This window comes from Pempheris klunzingeri, chromosome 23, assembly GCF_042242105.1.
Source record: "Pempheris klunzingeri isolate RE-2024b chromosome 23, fPemKlu1.hap1, whole genome shotgun sequence".
NCBI lineage: Eukaryota > Metazoa > Chordata > Actinopteri > Acropomatiformes > Pempheridae > Pempheris > Pempheris klunzingeri.
Genome location: NC_092034.1, coordinates 17117671 through 17141978, shown reverse-complemented (window position 1 = coordinate 17141978; position 24308 = coordinate 17117671). Strand labels below are relative to the sequence as shown.

General features: G+C 42.5%; 2 protein-coding genes across 4 annotated transcripts in view; both read right to left on the bottom strand.

The window, feature by feature from the left end:
- Positions 1 to 1715: 1715 nt before the first annotated feature.
- The window catches only part of map4k2 (mitogen-activated protein kinase kinase kinase kinase 2), a 42667-nt gene continuing 20074 nt past the window's right edge, over positions 1716 to 24308 (bottom strand). Inside the window, exons 14-32 of one of the 2 annotated variants that reach the window (XM_070854305.1) lie at positions 22195 to 22253; positions 22055 to 22104; positions 20867 to 20905; positions 20435 to 20468; positions 8294 to 8450; positions 7971 to 8146; positions 7732 to 7773; positions 7233 to 7317; positions 7063 to 7142; positions 6297 to 6357; positions 6098 to 6221; positions 5929 to 5987; positions 5747 to 5850; positions 4733 to 4910; positions 4569 to 4637; positions 4381 to 4467; positions 4229 to 4299; positions 4082 to 4137; positions 1716 to 3259 (exon numbers count right to left, since the gene is read on the bottom strand). In XM_070854305.1, the coding sequence (XP_070710406.1) occupies positions 3172 to 3259; positions 4082 to 4137; positions 4229 to 4299; positions 4381 to 4467; positions 4569 to 4637; positions 4733 to 4910; positions 5747 to 5850; positions 5929 to 5987; positions 6098 to 6221; positions 6297 to 6357; positions 7063 to 7142; positions 7233 to 7317; positions 7732 to 7773; positions 7971 to 8146; positions 8294 to 8450; positions 20435 to 20468; positions 20867 to 20905; positions 22055 to 22104; positions 22195 to 22253 (1619 nt within the window). In that variant the 3' untranslated portion in view covers positions 1716 to 3171. The remainder of the gene's footprint in view (positions 3260 to 4081; positions 4138 to 4228; positions 4300 to 4380; positions 4468 to 4568; positions 4638 to 4732; positions 4911 to 5746; positions 5851 to 5928; positions 5988 to 6097; positions 6222 to 6296; positions 6358 to 7062; positions 7143 to 7232; positions 7318 to 7731; positions 7774 to 7970; positions 8147 to 8293; positions 8451 to 20434; positions 20469 to 20866; positions 20906 to 22054; positions 22105 to 22194; positions 22254 to 24308) is intronic. The other variant, XM_070854307.1, reaches the window with a different exon arrangement.
- Positions 9855 to 15856, bottom strand: LOC139222526 (uncharacterized). 2 transcript variants are annotated; one of them, XM_070854308.1, is made up of 11 exons: positions 15567 to 15856; positions 15234 to 15431; positions 14947 to 15128; positions 14709 to 14832; positions 13936 to 14043; positions 13731 to 13814; positions 12847 to 13613; positions 10923 to 11027; positions 10644 to 10751; positions 10385 to 10497; positions 9855 to 10277 (listed from the first exon to the last, which is right to left on the bottom strand). In XM_070854308.1, the coding sequence occupies exons 1-11, from the start codon at positions 15735 to 15737 to the stop codon at positions 10177 to 10179; spliced, it is 2061 nt and encodes a 686-aa protein (XP_070710409.1). In that variant the 5' UTR covers positions 15738 to 15856; the 3' UTR covers positions 9855 to 10176. The 2 variants fall into 2 exon arrangements, with proteins under 2 accessions (XP_070710409.1, XP_070710410.1); XM_070854309.1 differs by having other exon boundaries at positions 10923 to 11024.

Here is a 24308-nt window from a genome sequence, read left to right as displayed (position 1 = left end):
AGAGGCAAAATTAGCTTGGTGTTACTCTAGATGGGCAGCTATCATGGGAGAAACACATTATCTAAAAAATGGCCCGAGGAATATCACGCATCTCGTCCGGCACAGCCAAAAGACATCTGTCTGAACCCCTAATAGCTCAGCACTGTGTCCAGGAAGAATGCATGCCAGTCTCTCATGGCTCAGATTGGAGGACAGGTTGGCATGCAATCCAGTGATTTTCTGTAGGAATATTTCTTACAGTATACACAACCAAAATGTAGTTACAGTAGAAGAGAGAAGCTGCCAGGGGTTATCTAGTGAAACAGAAAAAGAGATTCAGTGTGCAGATGTGTGTGTACAGAGCCATTAGAATGTCACTGAAGTACTCAGTAAGGCACATTTTAAGACTACTAAGAAAACACATTAACAATAACCCTGAGGGGAATCATTCAACCTGATCAACTCTGAAGGAGCTCAATGTCACGTGTTGTGAAGTTATTGGTTTTGTTTCTTTTGGCTCTTCTCATTTGTCTTGTATTTGTTCTTGACATGTTCTTACTGGGATTCTTTTACAGCTGTGATGTCTTGTTTTGCATGTTTTTTTGTGTGTGTGTGTGTGTGTGTGTGTGTGGACCCCAGGAAGAACAGCTGCTACCTTATCAGTGGATGCTGGGAATTCATATTAATGAAAAATAAAGAATAAAGGATGTCCTGCTGGTATTTTAAAGTAGAGTTCATGTTTTATGTTTTTTCATACAAAGGATACAAAGGTCCAGGGTCTGAATATTTACCTTTATGTTCCAATACTGTTTTTGTTCTCTGTATTTTGTATCTTATATATTTCATTCCTCAGTTATATGTATAATATACTAACAGCAGCTATAGCACTGACAATAGGGATGAGACTAATAGACTGGATTCTTCCTGTGTTATGTTGAGGTTTATGCACTTGTGAATGTGAAAACAGGTGTGTTTTCATTTAAGTTGAAATGTTATCAGTTTGCTGTGGTACATAATATAACCCTAACCAAGGGTTTCTTCTACGCTGCTGAATAAAGGCAGGTGCAGTTATTCAAAGACACAGTCAGATCAGAATCAGAGTCGTCTTAATTGCCAAGTAAGTCTACACACACAAGGAATTTGTCTTGGTATTTTGGTGCATAACAATAAACACAGTGAGAGAAAATAAGAAAAAAAGGAAGTACTGCAAGTCAAGAAACATAAATATAAAATCCACACGTTTACAATCAGAAAAACACACAAGTTTTATTCTGTTGTTGTTTTCTGATGTACTGCTCAACTGAAGAAGATTATCTTGGACACACCTCACAGGTTTCACTTCTCTGTTTCCTGATTAAGTCGCTGCCTCTGTGTGACTTGCAGCTGGCGAACTATTTGACCTTGATAATTGATCGCCAGTGGAACTTCTTTGAACTACTCCTCCAGGACTGAATCCATTCACCTTTGGCTGGCATTCGGACATCTTGACTGGTCGAGCCCACAGCTTGCTGTTTTAGTCTGCCTTGGCTGTAACGGTGTAGAAGCTCACTCTGAACGTTGATCCTCAGAGGAGGTTTCATGCCTGCTGGGAACTCTCTCTCCGCTGTGCAGCCAAACGCTTGACACAAAGCATATTACACCGTAAATATTAGGCCTACATTTAAAAAAGGCTTGTAATCGAGATATTCCCAGGTGTAATAAAAATCAAAAAAAACGTAAGCTGCTCTTTTTGCAGGTCAGAAATGGAAAATAAAGTTTATTTTGGTTCATTTGATGTTACATGTACAATAACTCGTTTAAAGAACATTGGTATCAGTCTCAATAAACAGTATTCTGACATCTGAGCAAACCTCTGTCAAAGGAACTTCAAAGGAAATTAAAATCTTTATTTTGCATATTACAGCCCTCCATACAGTGAGAGCATACTGTATTGATCTATACATCATATTATGTATACACAATAACCATTATGCCTTTCAGGGAAAGGCGAGCGTTACTTCTACAGTTCCCTTTCCATAAATACTACACACATCATGACACCACAACTCCAATTTACATTTCAGTCAATTGTACTCGAATATACATTTAGCCTGTGTGGAAGTTGAATAATTAATGAAGGAGGAGGAGGACATGGAGTCTAGTCAATGTGTAACTGACAGCAGAAGGAGGAGCTTCTGCTCTGTCCTTCATATTAACAAGCCTGAGCAGGATTTCTCAGCTCTGTCCACATCATGTAAATGCTGTCTCACTCACACACTGACAGTCTTCATAACACATCTCACTGTGATTTCCAGAATGACCGCTAAGGTCCGCTGAACAGAAGTAATCAAACACAAATCCTCGCATCAGCTGTTTGGTGAAGAAGAACCCCCCCCAGCTTTGGCTTGGTGATGTGCTGCGTTCAGGTCATACAGGAAGGATGGTAGAGATGGGAAAGACGTTGTCGAAATGCAGATTTGGTCGTGCGAGGCTTAAAAATACTGTGCCTTGACAATATGGGACCCTGTCCATTCTATTTGGGTTAAATGACCTTGAATGACAAACTTTGGCTTCTGTATCGTTAAGCTCCAACTGTCTGAAGCTGCACTTCCACCAACAGTCACCACAGATATCCCTTTAAACTGTCCTGAACTCCACCTCTTCCTCTACTGTGCTTCTTTCAGTTATTCCTTTAAGGGGACATTACTGTTCCCTCGTGTGATGGGCTGACAGCTCGTTGGTCCTTCCCCTCTTCCTTTCATTGTGATTCCAGTATGTGACAAAGACGGCAGCAAACAGTAAAGCCAAATTAAAGTGTGAATACATCAGCTGAGAACGGCTGGTGCGCTATCACAGATGTTCGTCCGTGTTCTCTACACTACCGACAGCAGCACACTGGGATTTATAACATCAGTTGTGTTTACATGAAAATCGTGGCTTTTGCATCTTTCATTAGCAAACCCAAGAGTTAGAAACTCACTCAGCATGTTGGCAGTGTCTTATACATGCGTTGCCCAGCAGCTAACAGTTTGTGTGCAGACAGGAAGGTGAAGCCCATATAGGCATTAGTCCTTCACAGCAGAGAGCTGCTGTGGTCAGTTGGTGCTGGTGTGTGCTACAGCTTCAGTCAGCCACGACATCACTCCCACCACAGGCTTATGGAACACGTGTGCGTTTGTCTTGAGTGTGACTTTTGAAGAAGGTGATTTGCTCTCAGTAGCTGCTTTCATGTCCAGTCAGGATGTACAGGTTGCTCAGGGCCGAGGGCTCATCTGTCGGCGTGCTCTGAAGGATGATGTCCCTGTAAAAGTCAACAAGGAAAAATGGAGATCCCACAGCACAAAGAAATGCAGAGCTGTCCCAAAGCAGATGATTGAGCTTGTGCTATTAATGCGACTAACATTTAAGGGAAGGAAGAGCACAGTCCCTGACCTCTGACTGAAAAGTTGAATTCATAAGCCATTATCGGGCTTCTTGCTCAGGTCAGTACATGGAGGGCTTTTGTTGGTCTGGTGTGAGCAGTGGCTCGTGGTGGCTACTGCTACAACAGTAGCTGAGGTTAGCAGCCTGTGTAACTAACATTACTGTGACTCTCCTCTATCAGCATTTGGCCACAGTTACATTCACACGGTTACATAGACTCGCTTTGAAGTTACAATTTCCACTGTTTGAATGTACTTTTATCAGCAGGTCAGCCAAAATCAAATGGAAAAACCTCAAAGTGAGCCAGAGGTCTGGGCATGGTCATACACTCAGACTTGTGTAGTGACAGTCGCATTAAAAATCAGCAGCTTCCATGTCGGCACGACTTCTCCTCAGAGGACTCGCCTGCTGTGACACGGTCTTTGCACGTCTCCCTAAACAGCGGACTAGACAGCTGCGGCTGATTCACACCGAGGCCAGGAGAGACCACATCAGTCCAGTTCTCAGATCTGCTTTCCTATTTGTCAAAGAAGTGATTTAAAATACGACGGTGGCTTTAGTACTGGATGTCTTTTTTTCTGATCTGCTTCTGCTTCTCTTTTATTAAATGGTAGCTTCTTTTTCTCTTCTACTTGACTCTTCTACCATGATCGCCAGCACTACAGTGAGACCTACTGTTGCTACCCCAGTGTTGACGTACCTGTTTGTCCCCAGAACTCTGAATACTCGACTGTCATCAGTAATTTCTTGTGTTACCTGCAGATAAAGATGAGATTGGCCTTTTTACAGACACGGTTGCCCGTATGAGCTGAATGACATTGCTGACATGACTCGTGTAGCTCATCACCTCGTTTGAATGAAAGCTCTTCCCTTTGAGGCCATGCTTCCAGAAAGCCAGCACGCTGTCCTGTAAGCAGACTGTCAGAACAATATCGCGTCACTCGGTTGTCAGCGAGATCATCGAGTCTCATTCACTGTTTCTCACATGATTGTTTCTACCTAGAGTGTCAATGGGGAAGTCAAAGATCATCTCAGCAGCCAGCTCTTTGGATGGAAGCCCTCGGAGGTTCACAATCTTAACGGTTTCTGTCCAACGAGCATCGAGATGAAGATGAATTATATTGTGAGTAATATGTGTGAAGCGTGGCTGGAGGATGTGGAGCATGTGTGAGAGGGAAGCAACTTACTTTCTAATGCGATGAGGACCGTGTCTCTGTCCAGCTGGGTTACCTGAGCTGCCCTGAGTGCTCCACTATCTGCAGACACACAGAGACCAAGAAGAGGACTCAGTGTGAGCTCTAGGCTGAGCTCTGTAAGCACAGTGTGGAGGGACCGCAGGACTCCATCCTACCTGGTGCTGCAACAGGCGTGCTGTTCAGCTCTATGATATCAAACCCGAGCTGCTGGCTGACGGGGTGTGTCCCATTACTACAGTCTCTCACCCCAACACACAGCTGGGGAAACTCATCCGTCACCAACACCAGAAGCTCAAATACTGGCAGAGAGTCTGGTAGTCTGAGGGCTATGTGCTGCAAGTCACACAGATGGAAGAGGAAGAGTCAGGGTGCATGACACTCAGAATGGTATCAGAAGGGAAGACTGTGACATGATTAAATACAGGTGGCTCGTCATGTCATGGTAAGTATGGCACGGGAGGGCAAGCATTCAGTTTCTCTTGGAATTTGGTCTGAAACGCTTCACACAAATGGCACACTGGCTAAAGATAAAGTCTCGGTTAGGAATCATTCACATTTCTAGACATAAGAAAAGTCCGTCTGTTACCAGTCTTTCAGTGTGAGATGATGCACAATAGTCCACAGTAGGCACACAACCTTAAAATGTGCCTGAGTGAAAATAAGGCCCAGAATTCTCCATCAAACGTGTGCAGGATTTCATTCAAAATGTTTGTCCAACAAATAAAAACCACTAAACCATCACAAAACTGTGTGAGGTGGATAAAACTGAGCAGAGCAGACATCTCATGAAGCTTGCTCAGTAAAGCTGGCTTTAAGTCCGGCCTAATGCAGAACTGCTCATTGAAGACTTCAAAAACACAGACCGGAGACATCAAACAAATCAGTTCGCTATAAAAAGTAGCCCATCAGGAGCTGTAAGCGGCAGATTTGGAGCAGATCAATGTTGCACCGCTTAAGTCTTGTGGTCCTTCAGGTTGTTACTGTGCCTGTCTATGATCATGTGATTGTGGCCGAATATTTTGATCAAGTGCTGAAAATGAATGTACATGTGTAAAATGTAAAATGATATTAAACAATGTTGAAGTTTTAAATAGAAAAAGTTCGAGGAACTGGTCGAATAATAGCAGGGGTGACTGTTAACACAAAGCCAATAACATGTCTGCCCAAACCTTCAGATGCATGAACTTCTGTAGAGGCTCATACCACAGCAGTAGAACCAGGCCGGACGGAACTGCCCCGCACAGAAACGTACTGTCTGTGTATGGGTTTCTTGCTGAGAGAGGGGGGAGACAGGTGGTGTTATTCCTGGATAAACATACAGAGCATGTACGGTCAATTCTGCACCACTCACCCACGCTACACCTCCTACAGCCTTTAGTGTCAGGAATCTTCACAGATATGGCAAACTTTCTGTGGATACACAGAGAGAGCCATGAGTAGGTTCAGATGTCCCTCTGTGGTGCCACCAGGAATGACACTATCCCCCCCCAGTGGAGGTCTATCGGGGGGTCCTGGCCTACCTGGGGCTGATCCTCTCAGTGAAGCGGTTGGTGCTGAGCGACAGGCTGCTGTGTTTCTTCTGCAGATGTCCTCTCTGTTCGAACAGAGCTGTCAGACTGTGGGAATAAAGCTGGGAAGACTTCCCTGCAGGACAGATCCGTTCTTAGAGCAGCAGATAATAACACAGAGCACTACGTGTTCTCTGAGGAGATTTGTTACCTGATACAGACATCAGCACGTTGTTCATGACATACAGCCACGTACACCGCTGAGGGAGCAGCTGTGGGGAGACAGACAAGACAGTCAGCACCAAAGTTCATACTGTCATATACTGCACTACACTACACACTCATCTGGTCTAAATGTCATCTCCAGTCCGGGTGAAAGTTTTTATCTCAGCTGAAGAATTCTATCATCCGCACAGGCTGAGAAATTTCCCTGACCTCTTGGCCTCTTCTGGAAACAAAGAAAACGCTAATAGGTCCCTCAGAGCTCCTCCTGGGGGGTCCCACAGCGTTTCCATGCCTGACGGGACATGTGGTGTCTCAGTTGCGCTCTACTTCTAAACTGGAGTAGGAATGAACAGTTCCCTCCTGATCTCTGAGGGTGAGCCCAGACAGCCTGGAAACACCACTCAGCTCTCTCTCTCTCTCTCTCTCAGCCACTACCCAGAGCTCACGACTGCAGGCTCAAACGTAGATGGACTTGAAAATCAAGAGATTTGCCTTCTTCATCATGATAATATGGTAACCATTAGTAACCGCCTGTCTGTCCCATGCTCTCTCTTGGCTTCACTCGGTGTCGTGATATAGATCAGACGGGCACCGTCTCTTTCTAAGGGAAACAAACGACACTTGCTATGATTAAGATGTCACGATAACGTTGTTGTTGTCGTCGGTTGTTTTGCAAGAAGCTGTATTTTCAGCTTGGATTGTGTGGTGTTGCACAAAGTAATGGTGAATGCATGGATCTGCCCTTTTCCTACCTTCTCTAATGTATCTTCGTGAAGTTCATTAAGGTTCAGCGTGTAGATGCCCTCCTCTGCCCCAAGAATAAGGTACTGATCTACAAAGGAGAAGTGTTTTTTAAAGGGAAAATAGTACAAATGCACTGCACCGTAGCACAACATCCACCACAGTGTTAATATTGTCTTACCCCTCGATTTGGGTAAAATCCAGGTGACAGCGCAGTGGATTTTAAGAGGACAACCATTGAAGACTTTGGAGAAACAGGCTCCCATCTACAGAAGCAGCACAGCAACAAAATCACTGAAGGTCTGACGTGGTTGTAGCCACCCTTCAGTTTGGAATGACACCCATTCTTACAGAAACACTGTTGGTTGTTACAATAAAAGCATCATGGAATGGATTTTAAGTTGCAATAGGCTACTTTGTACATTGTTGACACCAAATACCAGCAAGCAGCGCTGAGGTGCTGAGCTTTCCAAAGACACCAATTTATCAGGCTGAACTGGGACATCTACAGATATTTCCATGTGATGGAGTGGAGCAAAAATCGGCTGGATTTTTATATCAATCTGTTCCTGGTGCAGCTTGTACCATGCCATAGGAGGGAGCTGATGGTGTTAGTCACCAGGGCATTGCCTGTGGTCAGCTTTTACTGTAAGTCACATGCTGTTAGATTTCACACTTACATGGACTTGAGGGGTAGGAGGAAGTCCATGACAATCAGCCCTCTAGAAATTCCAAAGGTTACACATAGCAAAACATAGGGGATGATAAAAAAGTGACATCAGATGCATTACAAATCATCTTGTTTGGCTGCAGGATTGATCATCTTACAGACAGACTAGGAAGTTATTAGGTTAGCAGATCACACGAGCTACTGATGTTTGCTGCTGACAGGAGAGACACATGCTCGGCTCGAACTCACAGAGTCTTCAGGCTTCTTCCTCAGTGTGCTCCATTCAGGTGACAGTGGTGTCTCTCTTTTTGGAGATGACACAGAGGGAACCCTCTTCTTCTCTGCCGTTACAGCGTCCTCCACAGGCAGACATGGATCACTGCAGCGCTGTCTGATGTCCTGTGTGGCTGAGCACCTGGCCAACCCTTGGTAAACACAGGAGAGAAGAAGAGGACGTGATTTTTGTCAGTCTAAGTCTGGACTCTGAGCCCCAGGCTAGATGGAGCCTCAGATGAAGTCCTGCTGTTTTGAAACATGGGCTGTGATGGAGCAGTTGGTGTGATGTGTTGTACCGCTGGCAGAGGTGGAATCAGCAGTGACGGCAGTGTCAGGACCGAGTGTGCAGCTCGGCCTCCGCATCAGGTGTCTGTCCTCCGTGTTGGGAGGTAAAGCGCTGAAGGCTGGCAGGGAGGCTGTAGACGGGCTGAACAGACCACTTTTCCTCCCTCCCTGAAAAACAAAGCAAACACAGAACTCACTCTGACGGGCTGACGGGCTCATATTTCAGTATATTTCAATATCTACCTGTGTGCCACCTGCATGTTGCATACTGATCCTATAAAATTATCCTATAAAGTGTCCACCATGCTCCAATGCTGACAGAAGTCTTTTAGCTTCAATATCTAGACAACTACTAAACAGATTTCTTTTTGCAGTTTATGCTTTAAATCACCAAGGTTTTTGATTTCAAGAGGAATCTCCCTGAAAGGACGGTTCCATTTAAACCGTAGTAAATATAATTCAGTATTCATTCATTTTTGGAAACGTGTTCTTCATATATTTTGAATTGAAAAAATACTTCCATTTTCTAAACTAGCTGAAGTACAAACAAAAAGATTTTTCTGGGAAACTTCTCAGGACATGGTTGGAAAATTACAAATGTGTTAAAGCAATGCTACATCCCTAATGAGTGCTAACAAGCTAAACGTTACTTATTTATTTCTTAGGCTTGTTTTTGATGCACAGTTGTTCACATGGATTCATTTCCTGCCCAGTTGTTCTAATAGCTGATGTTTGTATTGGTATCTTTTTCCATATGTGAACGTTCCAGTTTTCATGTGTTGGGTTTATGGAATGAGCTGCCATCTGACACCTCTGAGCTAGTTTGTTCCACTTCTCTACTGCTTTGCTGCCGGACTTCTGTGATTTGGTTTCACACACCTTTAAATCCTAATTTTGCAGCAGAATGGGAGGAGACAGAGAAAATCCACAGATGCTCATAAAGTTGATTTATCATGTCAGTAAATCCTCCAACACTGGAACCCGGCAGTGTCACACTCTGGGTGGGACTGATACATTACTTTAGCTTTCCAAAACTCAACACACAATACATCATTGTGAGTAAGTTAAGGCTGGTTACTATGGCCGAACAAAGAAAGACAACATTGATGCCTACAGACGATGAAACTTCAAACTTTGCTCATCTTAAGTTGTTGTAGAACTTTCAATATGTCAAATCCATTCCAGTTATACAAGTCAGCTTCTAATCAAAACATGTAATTTTTAAAAACTTGCAATAACTCATTGACACGTTGAGATATAAACCTGTGTTCTGAGGCACGCCACCTGCAATTCATCTCTAGGGGACACCACAATTGCAAAAAGTTTATATCTTGTCATTGGCTGCATTGATTTCAACAAAATGCAGTTTGCACAATCTGGGACATTTTGGTAAGGACTGATTAAAGTCTGTGTGGCTTATTACAACACATTTCAATTTCAGGACCTTTTACATTCCAAACTTCAGGAGAAAAATCACATGAACATCCTAGATAGCTGAAATGTTTCCAGCAGATCCACAGAGGCTCGATTCAGAAGTCAGTTCCTCTATATCTTATAAAATAAATGAACATCTATATCTGCACGTCTTTATTTAAACAAACAAGACACAGATTTGTGATCTTTATTTAATAGTTTATTGATATTATTTATTATTATTATTTCTTTTATACTAATTGATTTGATCGATTAATTTAAGTCTCCAATTAACCTAAGCTATATGTTGTGGACTGTTGGGGGGAAACCGGAGCACCCGGAGAAAACCCACACAGACACACGCAAACTCCACACAGAAAGGACCCAAGCTTAAATGGCCCAAAGCCCTGATCTCCTGAATCCCATTTGTCATATGTGTGTCAGTGGAGGAGTGACACACATATGACGCTCACAGAGCGATTCAGCCCTCGTCATGGCTGTAGAATGTCTTCTTCATCCAGCCGAAGAAGCGCCTCACGATGTTCTTCTTCTTCTTCTTCTTCTTCTTGGGCTCTTTGTCATCTGATAAAAAGGACATGTGACAAATGCTTCAGCTATTCTAACTAGAACTAACACCAAAGGCAAAGAGTTCAACGATTCAGACACTAGTGGAGGTGATCATTTCCTACCAGGTGTTGCACAGAGTTCAGTTTGCTCCTCCTCCATGTTACAGCCCTCAGGTAATAATGGAGTAGGAGGACTTGTCACCCCCTCGGGGTTCTCCTCCAAACAATCCACAGGGCTAGAGACACAAACACAGAGATTTCTTAGAGGATTCCTGATGTGTCTGGATGCACACATGCTCCCTAATCTATTCTACTGACGGCCTAACGTCTCCATTTCTCTCCTGTATCCGATGCCTGACATGTCCAGAGGAAATTGTCTTACCAAACTCCACTCTGCTGCCTGCTGTCCTCATCCCACTCCAGGCAGCATTCAGGGGGGGCAGGCTGCACCATGATAGCACATGAATGAAATCCACTGGTTCCACTTGAGCTGAGGTATGAAGACATACACAGTTCATCACAGGTACAACAGACAGCTGACTGAGAACTCATTCATCTATTCTTTTTCAAACAAAAGTATTAAGTACAGCCACAACTACAAAAGAATTATGGACTGTTTAAAACAACAGACATGAGTTACATGAGCAGGAAACAGTCTCACCAAGTCTTATGCTGCCACCCATTTTCCTCCTCCCACAACAGGCTGGAGTTACTTTGAGGAAGCTGGGCCGAGAAAAATTCTGATAGTGATCCAGAGATGTCACTGCTGAACAAACATTACAAATGTTAACAATAAACATAATAAAGGGGAACAAGAAAAAAGCAAGTACTGCAAGTCAAGTAAGATGAATATAAAATAGTTTTATACATTTACAGTAAGAAAAAATGTGTTCACTATATAAAGAAAATGTAAAAATGTCTGTATTTGTAATTATAGCTAACTATAACTATAGCTAGAGATTGAATGCTGGCTGTTGAAAGGCTGGCACTTAAATGGATTACTGGCTTTTGAATAAGAAAGCATCTGAAAGAATATGAATGAGTTTGAAAAGTGGGGGAATTAATGTGAGAAAGTCCCAAGTGTCACAAGTGTTTTAAAGTTTGAATGGAGTTTTCACATGAATGTATGAAGGAGTTGAAGAGGTGGAAGATGTGCAGCTTTTGGATGTTTTCTGACTGACGTAACAACGTTTAATATTTTGAAAAGTTGAAGAATATCTTGAATTTATGAAAGAAAGAATATGAATATTGTCGCTATACGTATAAACAAGCTGAGTATAAACGAGCAGACTTCCTGTCTCAGAGATTTTATCTGAAGGGCACCTGTCTTACTCCAGCGTACAGCTCAAAGACTGCAACTGCTACTGCCTAGAGATAAAAGAGTCTGCTGAACGCCTTGACGTAGATTTTGTGTCTGTAACGTTAAAAATGTGAGAACTTCTCTACACTCTAACTTCAAATGCCAGATTCACATGAAAGGAGTTTTAAAATCCTAATTTATTTTGAAATCAGGCAGCATCTCATACATAAGGAGAATCTTCACAGATGTTCTCTCTAATCTAAAGCGTGCACACACAACGAAATTTGAAAATAATGGCACGTCACACACTACAGGATATGATTAACATTGTTATGCCAGAGGGAGCAATGCATCACCTCACATGCTCTCCTGTGACCTCATAGAGAAGCAGATTGAAACAAAATGGAGACTGATCTCAGATGAGTCTGTGAGCAGATCAGGAGGTTTAAGATTGGATTGTAAATCCCACACATTACCAGATAATCTGGGCCAAACATCGGTACCAACCGAGGTACCAGACCAGACTTCTCCTTTAATTGTTGGGAGGGCCGAATTGGAAACACACTGGCCTCAAACTCTTGCAGTGTCAGCCCAGCTTCTCCCCCACTCTACCTCTGAACATCCCACCCCATACACACTAATGCAAAAATCTAACAGCGGTTGGCAATTGAAGGAATTTTGAACAAAGTAGTGAAGAGTTGAAAGTCACTGAAAAAGTGTAAAAAGAAGAAACTCTGAACATTCGGTCCATTCAGTTAAAAAGAGCAAAATTGCTGGAAAATGTTGAATATTTCAGAAAATGTGAAAGTTATGAATGAGAGAAGTAAATGCAACATGTACTAATTGAGCTGAGTGTTTTGTTTGGGGGGCGGCTGTGGCTCAGTGGTAGAGTGGGTCGTCCCTCAATCAGAAGGTCGGGGGTTCTGTCCCCAGCTCCTATGGGTCAACATGTCGAAGTGTCCTTGGGCAAGACACTGAACCCCAACTTGCTCCTGAAGCAGCTTCAGTGAGTGAATGAGTATGAAAGAATAGTCTCCTCCAAATTACATCCCTCCTGTATGAATGATGTGTGAATGAGGATGTGATGTAAAGAGCTTTGAGTAGTTGAAATAACTAGAAAGGAGCTCTACAAATACAGACCATTCACCATTTGATGTTTGAATGAGGTGGGCGGAATACTAATTAAGAATTTTTGTGCTTCCAGTAATCAGTAGTAGTAGTTACACATTAATGATCATAAACCAGATCAGCAGTGATTTGTTCGAATTGATGAGTCAAAACCTACCAGTCATCAGTCTTGATCTCTGTGGTCTCATTGGCCTGAGTGGTTCCTGGTTCAGCAGTCCCTCTGGTTCCTGGTTCAGTTGTCCCTCTTGTTCCTGGTTTTGCTGTCCCTCTGGTTCCTGGTTCAGTTGTCCCTCTGGTTCCTGGTTCAGTTGTCCCTCTGGTTCCTGGTTTCGCTGTCCCGCTGGTTCCTGGTTTCGCTGTCCTGCTGGTTCCTGGTTCAGTTGTCCCTCTGGTTCCTGGTTTCGCTGTCCCTCTGGTTCCTGGTTCAGTTGTCCCGCTGGTTCCTGGTTTCGCTGTCCCGCTGGTTTCTGGTTCAGTTGTCCCTCTGGTTCCTGGTTTCGCTGTCCCTCTGGTTCCTGGTTCAGTTGTCCCGCTGGTTCCTGGTTTCGCTGTCCCACTGGTTCCTGGTTCAGTTGTCCCTCTGGTTCCTGGTTTCGCTGTCCCTCTGGTTCCTGGTTCAGTAGTCCCGCTGGTTCCTGGTTTCGCTGTCCCGCTGGTTTCTGGTTTCGCTGTCCCGCTGGTTCCTGGTTTCGCTGTCCCGCTGGTTCCTGGTTCAGTAGTCCCGCTGGTTCCTGGTTCAGCTGTCCCTCCGGTTCCTGCTTCCTGGCTCAGTACAGACAAGGTGCCCCTTGTGATGAATGGATGGGCGAGGACTTGACTGGGGGTGATCCTCTCATTGGCATCCATCTGAAGCATTGCCTTCAGAAGGTCAATGCACTCCTTTTTTTCATCATCCGGCGCCATAGTTAGGTTCTTCAGGTTCAACTAATGTGTGAAACAAAGGGTGAACTCAACAAGTCCAAGAAAACTTTCTGATTCATAAAAGAGAATCAATCAAAGTCCCTCTTCAGTAGCTCTAGCACAATCTACTTAAACACCTACACTTTCCACATCGTCCAGGTTGCGGAATTGGTACAACCTCCTGTCTTTACAAGATGGGACCTTTGTCCAGTATTCATCAGGTGTCTAAAAGAAAGTGTCAGATACGTCTTAATTACTTTCACTGACTTGTAAAAAATGTTGGAAAGTCTAGTCTTAACTAGAGAAGAGAATGGTAAGGATGAGAGGAGTTTTGGTCTTGTCATACCTTCAGTTTCCAGTGACCACGTCTTTCCACAAAGTAAAAACTGGAGTACCTCCCAGCTTTCAGAAGATGGGCTGGAGGTACACCCAGCAGATCGACTATGCATCGGATCTGGAGAAAAAACACATCACAGCAAGTCACATTGAGATGTGCGATAGGATGCTTATTATCATTTTATGGCTAGAATTTGTACATTTGTTCCTGATTGATTAAATCTTATGTCCACGCCCAGTAGTGCAGGATGAGGTCAACTGTTTTCCAGGAATTGACTATTAAAGACTGTTAAAGGTACCCTGTGGAGCTTTGACCTCTTTTAGATAGAACTGGGTATCAAACCACAATATCTTTTGGTATCAACTGAGACCTGCCTATAGCACTAAGTGTCAAAAAACATCAAGCACTAAAGTCTGACGTCAAATGTCTGATCAAATTGGCGGTTTGATTTACTATATTTGTTTCTTAAAGTAAAGTAACATGACGAATATCATTTTGATACCAAACCCGAGGTAGTATATCTGCACTAGTATTAAACATTTTAAAAGACACCAGGACCTCTCAGTGCCATGCAGCAATGTTTTTAGCTTTTGTTTGTTTGTAATACTGCTGAGATACGTGTGCTGATACCAAAGTAGTACTCCACCAGTAGAGGCAGGGGAGCTAGCTAACAAACATAGATATTAACAATGCAGGGTTCTAAATATCTGCAGATGTTTATACTCCTATACTCTACTTGCTATAGTTTTCTCAGAGGAGAAAGTAGGCAGCAAATGACTTACGGCATCATATTCAGTCCTTACTGGGAAGAGTGCTACACCAAGCACAATGAATGCCATCACAATTCCTAGAGACCACATGTCGATGGCCTCTGAAAATGGAAGTCCTAAAATAATTTCTGGAGCCCTGAAAATGACACGGATGTAGAGCACAGACTGAGGATCACTGTCATATTTGAGCAGATGGCAGAAGTATGAAAAAAACAAGCAGACCTATGATTCAGGTGTTGATATAGCTCACCTGTACGGTATTATTTGGTGAGTGTCACCGTGCCTCGCCTTACAAGTTCGAAAAGCCATTCCAAAGTCAATGAGCTTCACCCCGAGCGGCTGTGATTGATGATCCACCAGCATGATGTTGTCTAATTTTATATCTGAATGGATCACTTCATTGGTCTTCAGGGCATTTAATGCTGTGGCCATCTGCAAGTCCAAGTGATGACATTCAGAGTAATGACATTGAGAGATGGGAGCAACACTGACTGCTCTCTGACGTTAGTGTTGTGTCTGATGCTACCGTATCCATACCTGCTGGATTACACTCCTGACATCATGTAAATCCAGAGGGTTATACTTCCCCTGGTGTAAAACGCAGTCCCTTAGAGACACATCCAGCATCTCGAAGACCAGACAAGTTCTTAAGTCCCACAGTGTGAACGAGTCATTAAACCTGACAATGTTGCACTTGTCCAGGTTATTCCACATTAAAAACTTGAGTAGAGCCACCTGGAGATAAAACAGCACATTTGATGAACTTGACTGGTTTGATGATTACTTGTAGACACATGTTCATGTACAAGAATTCAACTTCCACCTTTAGATAAAAGCAATACAAGGATGATAATTAAGAAAGGGATCTACTTCTTTCTTGCAGCTAAAGCGTCGGTGAGGGACCTTCACAGCAACAGTCTCTTGGGAGTCCACTTTGATACATTTGAACACTGCCCCAAAGCCTCCCTGTCCCAGAAGTGACAGTGGCCTATAGTTTTTGGGGAAGTGGTAGGGAGCACCACGACCACGGTTCTGCTTCATCAGCTGTGATTTTCTTTAACACCACTAAAAAGGAAATGGGCTTGAAAGAGAAGAACAGGTTACATGGATTGCTTTTGAATAACTAGAGCTGTCATTGCCCTGAACAAGAACAATACCAACACAGCCAAACCCTGAACAGTACAATCAACACTAAAAAAATACAACCAAACTGTGAAATAGGAATGTTTACTATTTATTTTCACCTATATTTATATCTTTCACCTATATTTATATATATATTCATATATATATATATATATAGTATATATTTCTTTATTCTGTACAGTCTATTTAATTTCTTTTGCACTATTTTCATCTTTGCACATTCTGTCTTTTTGCACCTTTCCGTTGTTTTTGCACTGTCCATGAGAGCTGCTGCTTCTATTTCAATTCCGTTGTGCTTCGGGCTCAATGACAAATAAAATAATTCTGATTCTTCTGATTCTGACCCTCTAAACAGCTCAGTAGTAAACTGCTTGTTTGAGGTCTGATCCAAACTGAAGGCACCCCCACCAGCTGCTGGGACTTCATGTTCAACATCAAGTTCAGAAATGAGACAGCAGTCAAAACTTACTGACACCTCTGCCTTGTTTGTCTCAATCACATCTAACCTAGAAGAATCTATCATCAATCAATCAATCAATCTAAATTTCTATAGCGCCAATCCATAACAGCGTTATCTCAAGACACTTGCTCACAAAAAGAGCAGGTCTAAACCAAACTCTTTAATTAGAGAGAGACCCAACGATTCAGGAATTCAACATTAAGGATTCGAGAATCCCCACATGAGCAGCATCAGATATTATATTAGGAAACAGTGGAGGAAGAACTCCCCTTTAACGGGAAGAAACCTGAAACCTCGAAGACCATCTCTCTAACTTTGAATAAAAGTAACATTAAGAAGAAGCACATGTTTGTGTTCATGGAAACACATCTTCATATTGCACAGTGTATCTCTGACTCATCTTTCCTCTTCTGGCTGGAAGCTCTCACACACTTTTCTACATCAGGAAGAAGCAAACAGTGACTTACCTTTATCACCTAAAAATGGTTGAGTTGGTTGATTTAGTTTGAGATTCAACGCTTCTTCTTTGTCCACTTGAACACAGTAAACTGACAAACTGGCACACAGCAGAGCTTCATGTTCTGGAGTTCCAGAACACCACTACGATGTCATATTCTACACCTCAGTTGCCGTGAAACAGGATTCCAAATATGCAAATTACTTTTTACCATAGGAGATCAAACTACATGTGACATATATACACTGTACTCAAGTACAATTTTATATCAACAGTTTTGTTAAGAGCAGTCACAAATAATTTTTATTTTGTCTCAACCTGTAGAAGCATGTAGTGCCTCAACTGATCTGAGATCATGAAAAGGCCCAGCATTGGAGATGTTTTCCAAAAAATTGACATTGACCTTTTTATCTAGAGATACATCAGATCGATATATCTGGGAACTTTGGTTTGCGACACGGCATAGGCTTCAGTGTAAAACAGAAAATCAACTGAATTAAATTACTTTAGAAATGACCCATGACACAATGTCAGGCAAATGACATACCAGTGAGATGTTTTACTTCAGTCCTGCTGTACTAATAGTGTGCTAGCTAGCAATAACACTGTGCCCTTACAATTGATTTAGCATTTTATCCTATAAGTTAAGGTTAACTTACGCTAGCAATCAGTAACTGTTAATAGCCTACAAAGACCTCAGACCACACAACAACAGGCCATTTTTCACAGCATTCAGAACATCGTAGCACAGCTCTTCACGCATGTCTTAAATCTCTTTGTGGCTCATCTGAATGCTCACTTTGGCCGCTAATCATATTCCACATGGCCTTTCTCCCTTGGGGATGTGACACTGGCTGGCTTCATAATTACTGGTGATCACACAGATTCCAGCAGAATATGTCCCAGAACCGGAGTTTGACTTTTCATAGTTGTCCCCTTTGTTGTTTTGTGGTTGGGGTATGTGATCTGGCTACAGTGGTTGCTCCAGCATTCAGTATTCGGCTATATGGTGAGATACATCAGCTGATGATTGAACTTGTCCAGAAAAGCTGTACTTTCAGGAGAGTTTCCAGATACTTGTAATAGAAAAGTCTCTCAAGAGCTCCTTGCATGTGTGTTTTTAGCCCTGTGGTGATCAGTTCTCCTTCAAAAGCCACTTCTACCCTCTGAAAAGTGTTTCTCCAATCAGTAATTCACATCTCACAGGCTGAACGCATTAGTGTCATAGAGTCTTGGGATTTACAAAACCCTAATGTGTCTTTGTATTGGCAAGATCAAAAGTCAATAACATCTTTGAGATCCGGACAGCATTCAACTTTTAGTCTCAGGTTATGGCTTGTTATCTGAGCAGCAGTTGTTTCTCTAAATTGTCTCAATAACTTCAGTTTTTATATGATGATGTGTAAAAGCTTTACTGATCATTTCCTTCAGTGTAGATAATTCAGCTACTGCAGCTACAGTGTCAGACTGAGGTGCTCTCTTTACTAAGTACTGCTTGCAACAGCAGACATGAAATTGTGCTGCCTTAGCAAAAAGATCAACTCCCTTGATTTTGCACAACCAATTTTCACCACCTCGTTTTTCACCTGTAGCTTTTTTCATAATTTTTTTTGTATACATTTGATTGAATTTCTACAAGCTATATCTATTGCCAGAAGCTTTCTTCACTGTGGCACTTTTGCAGAATATGCAATAACAAAACTGAAGACTCCCCACTCTCGTGTGTTGCTCTAATAGAGTCATTTTCTGCCATGTTCTTGCAGCTAGCAACAGAGAAAAATGTGCGCGAGATGGATCATGGACTGCAGTAAAGGCGCTTAGCGGATCAGCTGCACTTATAGTCTTAACTATGCTTATAGACTCACTTATGATTATCAACAACGGTCTCCTTGCAACCATGCAAATGTAGTTTCCCAGAGGTGACTGAGCCGGTGGCTCATTCTTCTGCTTCGAGGAAATCTCTTTGGCATCTTGACTGGTTTATAGACTGTAACAATGCAGCTATCTAAAAATCAGTATATTCATTACAACAATGACTATTATTCAATGCACCAATTCACATGAATTCAAATCTGCTTGGCGTTATTGATTTCTCATTTATAACCTGTGCAATAATCCACATAATGTTTCTTTATAATTATTGTATTACTGTGTGTATCATGTTTCTGTGTATATTATGTTTATTTAATTTCTCTTTCTTTAATTGTTTGCTTTATGTCTGTCTTTTGAGCTGCAAGAACAGGGAACTTTGCCCCACTGTGGGGTCAATAAAAAGTTATCTTATTATCTTATCTTATCTTATCAAATCTGTGCAGACTGATGTAGCTACAATAATACCCCCAGCATTGGAGATGCTTATACAAGGTCTTCTACAAGCTACTCACCATCACTATGAGCGCTTTTACTCTCAGCACTCGAAGACAAACTTGTTTACTTTTAGTTTAGTACATTTTGAATGCACATTCTTTACTAACAAGTCATCTTTTAGTCTTATTGCTACAGTTACTAAAGCAAAGGACTAAACGTCATCGCACAATAACACACTACATCTGGAAGTCAGGTCACTTGTTGCATGGAAAAACAGTGGGCTGGCCTTTTTCACTGGAATAGAATTGGGGAAATGAACAATAAGTGAAATCCCTGGCATGGTCTGTTTAGCTAGCAGTGATGGACTAGCACATCAGCTAGCTAATAGACACTGCCGTGTTAGGCACAGGATGTGTGCAAATGTGCCTGGTAAATAAGAAATGTACTTCAGCAGCACAGCGCCATAGATGACCCCTTCAACGAGCCCCAATTCCATTTGCATCGCACGCAGCAAAGAGCTATGAAGTGTGCCTGTGACGACAGGCGTGTCCAAGGCCATCACAACAACCTGCTGCTGGAACAAATTTTGAATTTTTTCACGCGTGGAAGATGAAAAATGTGTCGGAGCGAGCTGATAAGTATACTGCAGTTGAACCCAACAAGTAACTGAACGGCAAAAAGGTTTGAAAGGCAGCTTTGTGTTCACTGTTCAACTCGTTCAGACATCTAATGTTGACCCTTCCACTTGTACCAGGGACCTTTGTGATTATTCATGTTAGTTATGCATTATGTAATATTTCTATCCAACATATCATTTCTATGTGTGCAAACCACATTTTTCTGAAAATCTGTAGCACACTCAGAACTATTGGACAATTACTGAGAAGAGGCAGACGTGAAATAAAGGGGGTGCTCCAGAACACATACTTGTCCCTTATATTTAGCTTATATACCTTATATGTAAAATCACCTCTGATAAGATCAAATTAAGACACAGCAATTGGTATTTACTATAATTACAGTCTTGTATAGTCAGCACCAGATCTATACTCAAAACTAGTCAAACTATATGAGAACATGTCACTTCCAGGTTTTACAGTGACGGAGCAGTTGTTGATGGACACAAAGAGTTTACACATACAGTATTTAGAACAAATTCACAAGCTCCTAGAACTTCAATGTTCTTTTGTTGAACTTATCTTTGTCTGTCTGTTCTGTCAGGATGTCCTGCTGGTATTTTTTTTTTAAGTAGAATTCACAATTTTCTGTGTTTTTTGGGTGTGTCAATGCTCAAACCTGGGTCAGAATGACTACACAGCATGCAGGTGGAACACAGCTTCAGTTTATGGGTGCATGTTTACCACTCACGTCAGTAGATGGCGCCCTCCTAATGGTTAAACTCCTGAAAGACAAAGGGGCAACAATCAGGCTCCAAAACATTTCTGAGTCATGTCCAAATCAAGCGTCGTGACAACAAGGTGAACAATGAAAAGCCAGCGCTGGAGATGCTGAGGGCAGGGTAACGGCAGCACATTAACAAACATCTAAAGGACACGCCACAAAAAAAGCAGAGCAAAAAAAAAAAGCTCAAAAAGCTGAATCCAGTTCATGAAGACATAGAGCAGGACTTGTAGGTGTGGGAGTGGTGGAGAGTGAACACAGACCCACTGACATGTTAATGATGTTTGACATTAGCTCATATTCACATTGTTCAAAAATCATCTGAGCATTTATTTGAGGACAACTGGTTTGCGATGTGGGGGGGGGTGCTGCTGTTAGGAGTTGATGGATGTGGCCTACCTCAGCTGCAGAGCTTGCTCCACACATTCCAACAGGCTCCTGCAACAGGAAGACCTGGTGTTTATCTGACTACAGGCCTGAATGGCCCACAATGGGAACAATGGGAGGGAAGGAGGTGGTTTCTGAAGCAGTGCTCATATTTAGCCTGCTCATACCCTGTGCCAATTTAAAGGATCAGTCCACTTTGACAGATCTTACCACAGTGTCACAGTGATTACTTTGGTGAGTACAATGTTAACATTACTGGGCACACGCTACAACACCAATAAGACCCCAGTTTCAACAAACCTGAATGATCCTTTTCATACCATTAGCACTGATAACAGTCAGTTTCTACGACTATAACTACTAGTGTTACTACCTTGCTTGTTACTGCCATGAATCCCCCTACTGTTGGGGATAGCAGGAGCACTCCTACTGCTTTCAGAAACAGAAATTACTTCACACAATCAGCCCATTAAATCAGTCCGACTTAAAAGAATCAATGCAGGTCAGACAAAGGTGCCTCAGTCTTTCAAACACTCTGAGGCTTTTTAATATCCACATTATGTCTTTAAAGATACACTCTCTGTGTCTGTGTTAGTGCCTAATAGTGCCCCCAAACACCCAAAGGCGATTTGGAAATTTGGAGCTTTTACAAAATGACTGTAAAGTAATGATTTTCAGAGCAAATAATTTAATGTGATCATTTATTTCAGGTTTTCATAAAGACTGAAAGAGTCTGTCTTAATTGCCAACAGTTGTGTCAGAGCTTGGAGTGTGTTGTGCTGGCAGCCTGCAGCAGAGCTCTGCTCAGCTCACTGCCATCTAACTCCATGCCAACACATTATTCTCCTACTTTTCTAACTCAGAGTCTTCAGCCCCGACTGACACCGACTCAAGTGGCATCACTTAAGGTGCTTTGTCAGGCTCCAGGCACATGGCTCCCTCTGGAGAGTTCCCCTTTAACACATTCATGATTCAGACATCAACACGTTTCACAAGCTGGGGGGATATCTTTGGATTTGGGAGCACCATTAGACACAGTTAAAAATAATGTATTGTTGACAAGAAGGAGGACTTTGGGAAATGTTTCCATTGCTGTCCTCAGATTAAGCACGGATCACTTCAGTATATTGCTTCAGCCATAACATTCTCAATACACAATCAAGGTAGAAAAGTGAAGAAGAAAATAGAGAGAGGCCTTACGGTGAGTTTTCTTCATCTCCAGACAAACTCCAGTCATCATAAGGGCCCTGCTGAAAGGGGAATCAAAGCAGTGCTTTTGGTTCTATTCATGTACATTCATGTGATCAGCGCTGCACAAACATAGCACAAAAGTGTATTACCAGGTCAGGATAAGGCTCAGTGACTTTCCTCAGAGGAGGCCCAAACTTCACTTGGTCGACTGCAAAGAAACATGACAAGAACGGCATGAGAGTTGTGCAAGTGTGCACGCAGAACTGATAGGCTTTTATCACTACGGACGTTAGGAAGTAAAGAGCAGGCCAGTGCGCGCCCCACAATCCAGCCATTTCCATGTTCCCTCTATTGATGAGCACTAACTTTCAAGTGCATTGATCAGCCTCAGTTGGAGCGAGACAGGATGCACTCGCTGTCATGTCAATAATGAGCTAGCACCGTAACAGACCGAGCCCAGTATATCGTGACAACGGTCCAATGACGGTTGTGAATGCAACTCTTTGGGTCCAGTTTAGTTCAGTGAGGAGTTCTGCTGCTACACTACTTGGTCTGGTAGGACCACTAGCTTATGGTGGCTTAATGGTTAATGTTAGCCAATGTCAGAACAGACATCAAAATGAAAAGACCATTGCTATCTGCGATCACCTGTCCCACAGGGAGCCTCAGGGTTTTCTTGAGACATTTATTGAAGATTGACCCTCTGAAGTCACCGTAATATCCACACTTAACGACACAGATCGTACAATCGTATCTTCAAAACCACTAGACAGATTTACATCAACACTGGATGGATAACATGGATATTCACTGTCCCCAGAGGAAAGGAAGGAAAGAAAGAAACTACCTGACCATTTTTAATAGCTACCAGAAGGCTTTTAGACGAGCTGACTTCCATAAAAGCATCTGAACCAGCACGGTCTGAACTCTTTATGATGGCAGATCACGGAGGGAGGTGTCTTTGTGACTTTAGAAAAAATGAACTCCAACAATCACTGGCCAAATGGGCTCTCACTTCTCCTTTTTCATCCTTCATACAACTCCTTCTGTCTGCAGAGACTGTCAAGGCACCTGAGCGTCACACTCAGAACAGGTATGAACACAACACATCATGTGATGTTTGTTTAAAGTACCTTAACTTCTCTCAGCTCAGCACAAGAGGATCCACATGTGGGTTTTAACGGTAAATGGTGTGTATCTGTACAGCTCCTCTCTCATTTACATCACATCCTCATTCACACATCCTTCATCCAGGAGGAATCTAAGTTGGAGGAGACTGTTCTTTCACTCACATTCACTCACTGAAGCTGCTTCAGGAGCAGGTTGGGGTTCAGTGTCTTGTCCCAGTACACTTTGACATACTGACCCATAAGAGCCGGGGATCGAACCACCGACCGTCCGATAGCCCTTCTGATAGCTCAAGAAATGGTGCAAGCCCCAGCATTTATATGGAATCAGATTTGTTTCAAAAGTTTCAAGCAAAACTTATTAAAAGTCAATCAAAATAAATGGATTTGAGAGAGAAAAAAATGAACTCAAGCAAAAAATGATAACCTTCAAAATAAAAAATGTCTCTTGAAAACAAATAACTCTGTCTTTTATTTTGTTCAAGGATGTAGTTTTGCTCTCGCCCTCTCTCTCTCTTTTGGTTACGCTTCTGGCTTTTTCGTTTGCGCTGCCAGATTCTTTGTCTGAGTTTTGACACAAACCTATCGCGTGGGCGGGCTCTTTCAAGGGCGCGTTCCTATTGGCTGTTGAGGTTGTTCCCCTGTTTGCTTAAATTGACTCCTGGGGATCTATAAAGTTTTTTGAACTTTTTCTAATCACCAAGCGGGAGAAAGAATCTTTCATTCGCCATGCAAGGCATGCATGAAGAGGAAGCATAGGGAGGCATACAAGCAACTGCTTCAAGATTAAAGTGATCCCCAGGAGTCAATTCAAGCAAACAGGGGAACAACCTCCGGGTCACAGCCGTGTCTTTTTTCTCTCTCAAATCCATTTATTTTGATTGACTTTTAATAAGTTTTGCTTGAAACTTTTGAAACAAATCTGATTCCATACATTTACTGGTGCCCCAGATTACTGAGCACAACACGTGAGTAGATACATTCACTACGAGATTATTCAAGTAAAGACAGGGGGACCTCCAATTTCTGTCCATGCCAGAACCTGACAACATCTGACTTCGTGTGACCACAGAGAACCTGACAGTTTGACTTCAAAGCTCATGGTGGGGAAACTGAAAGCAGAAGCTGCTGCACTG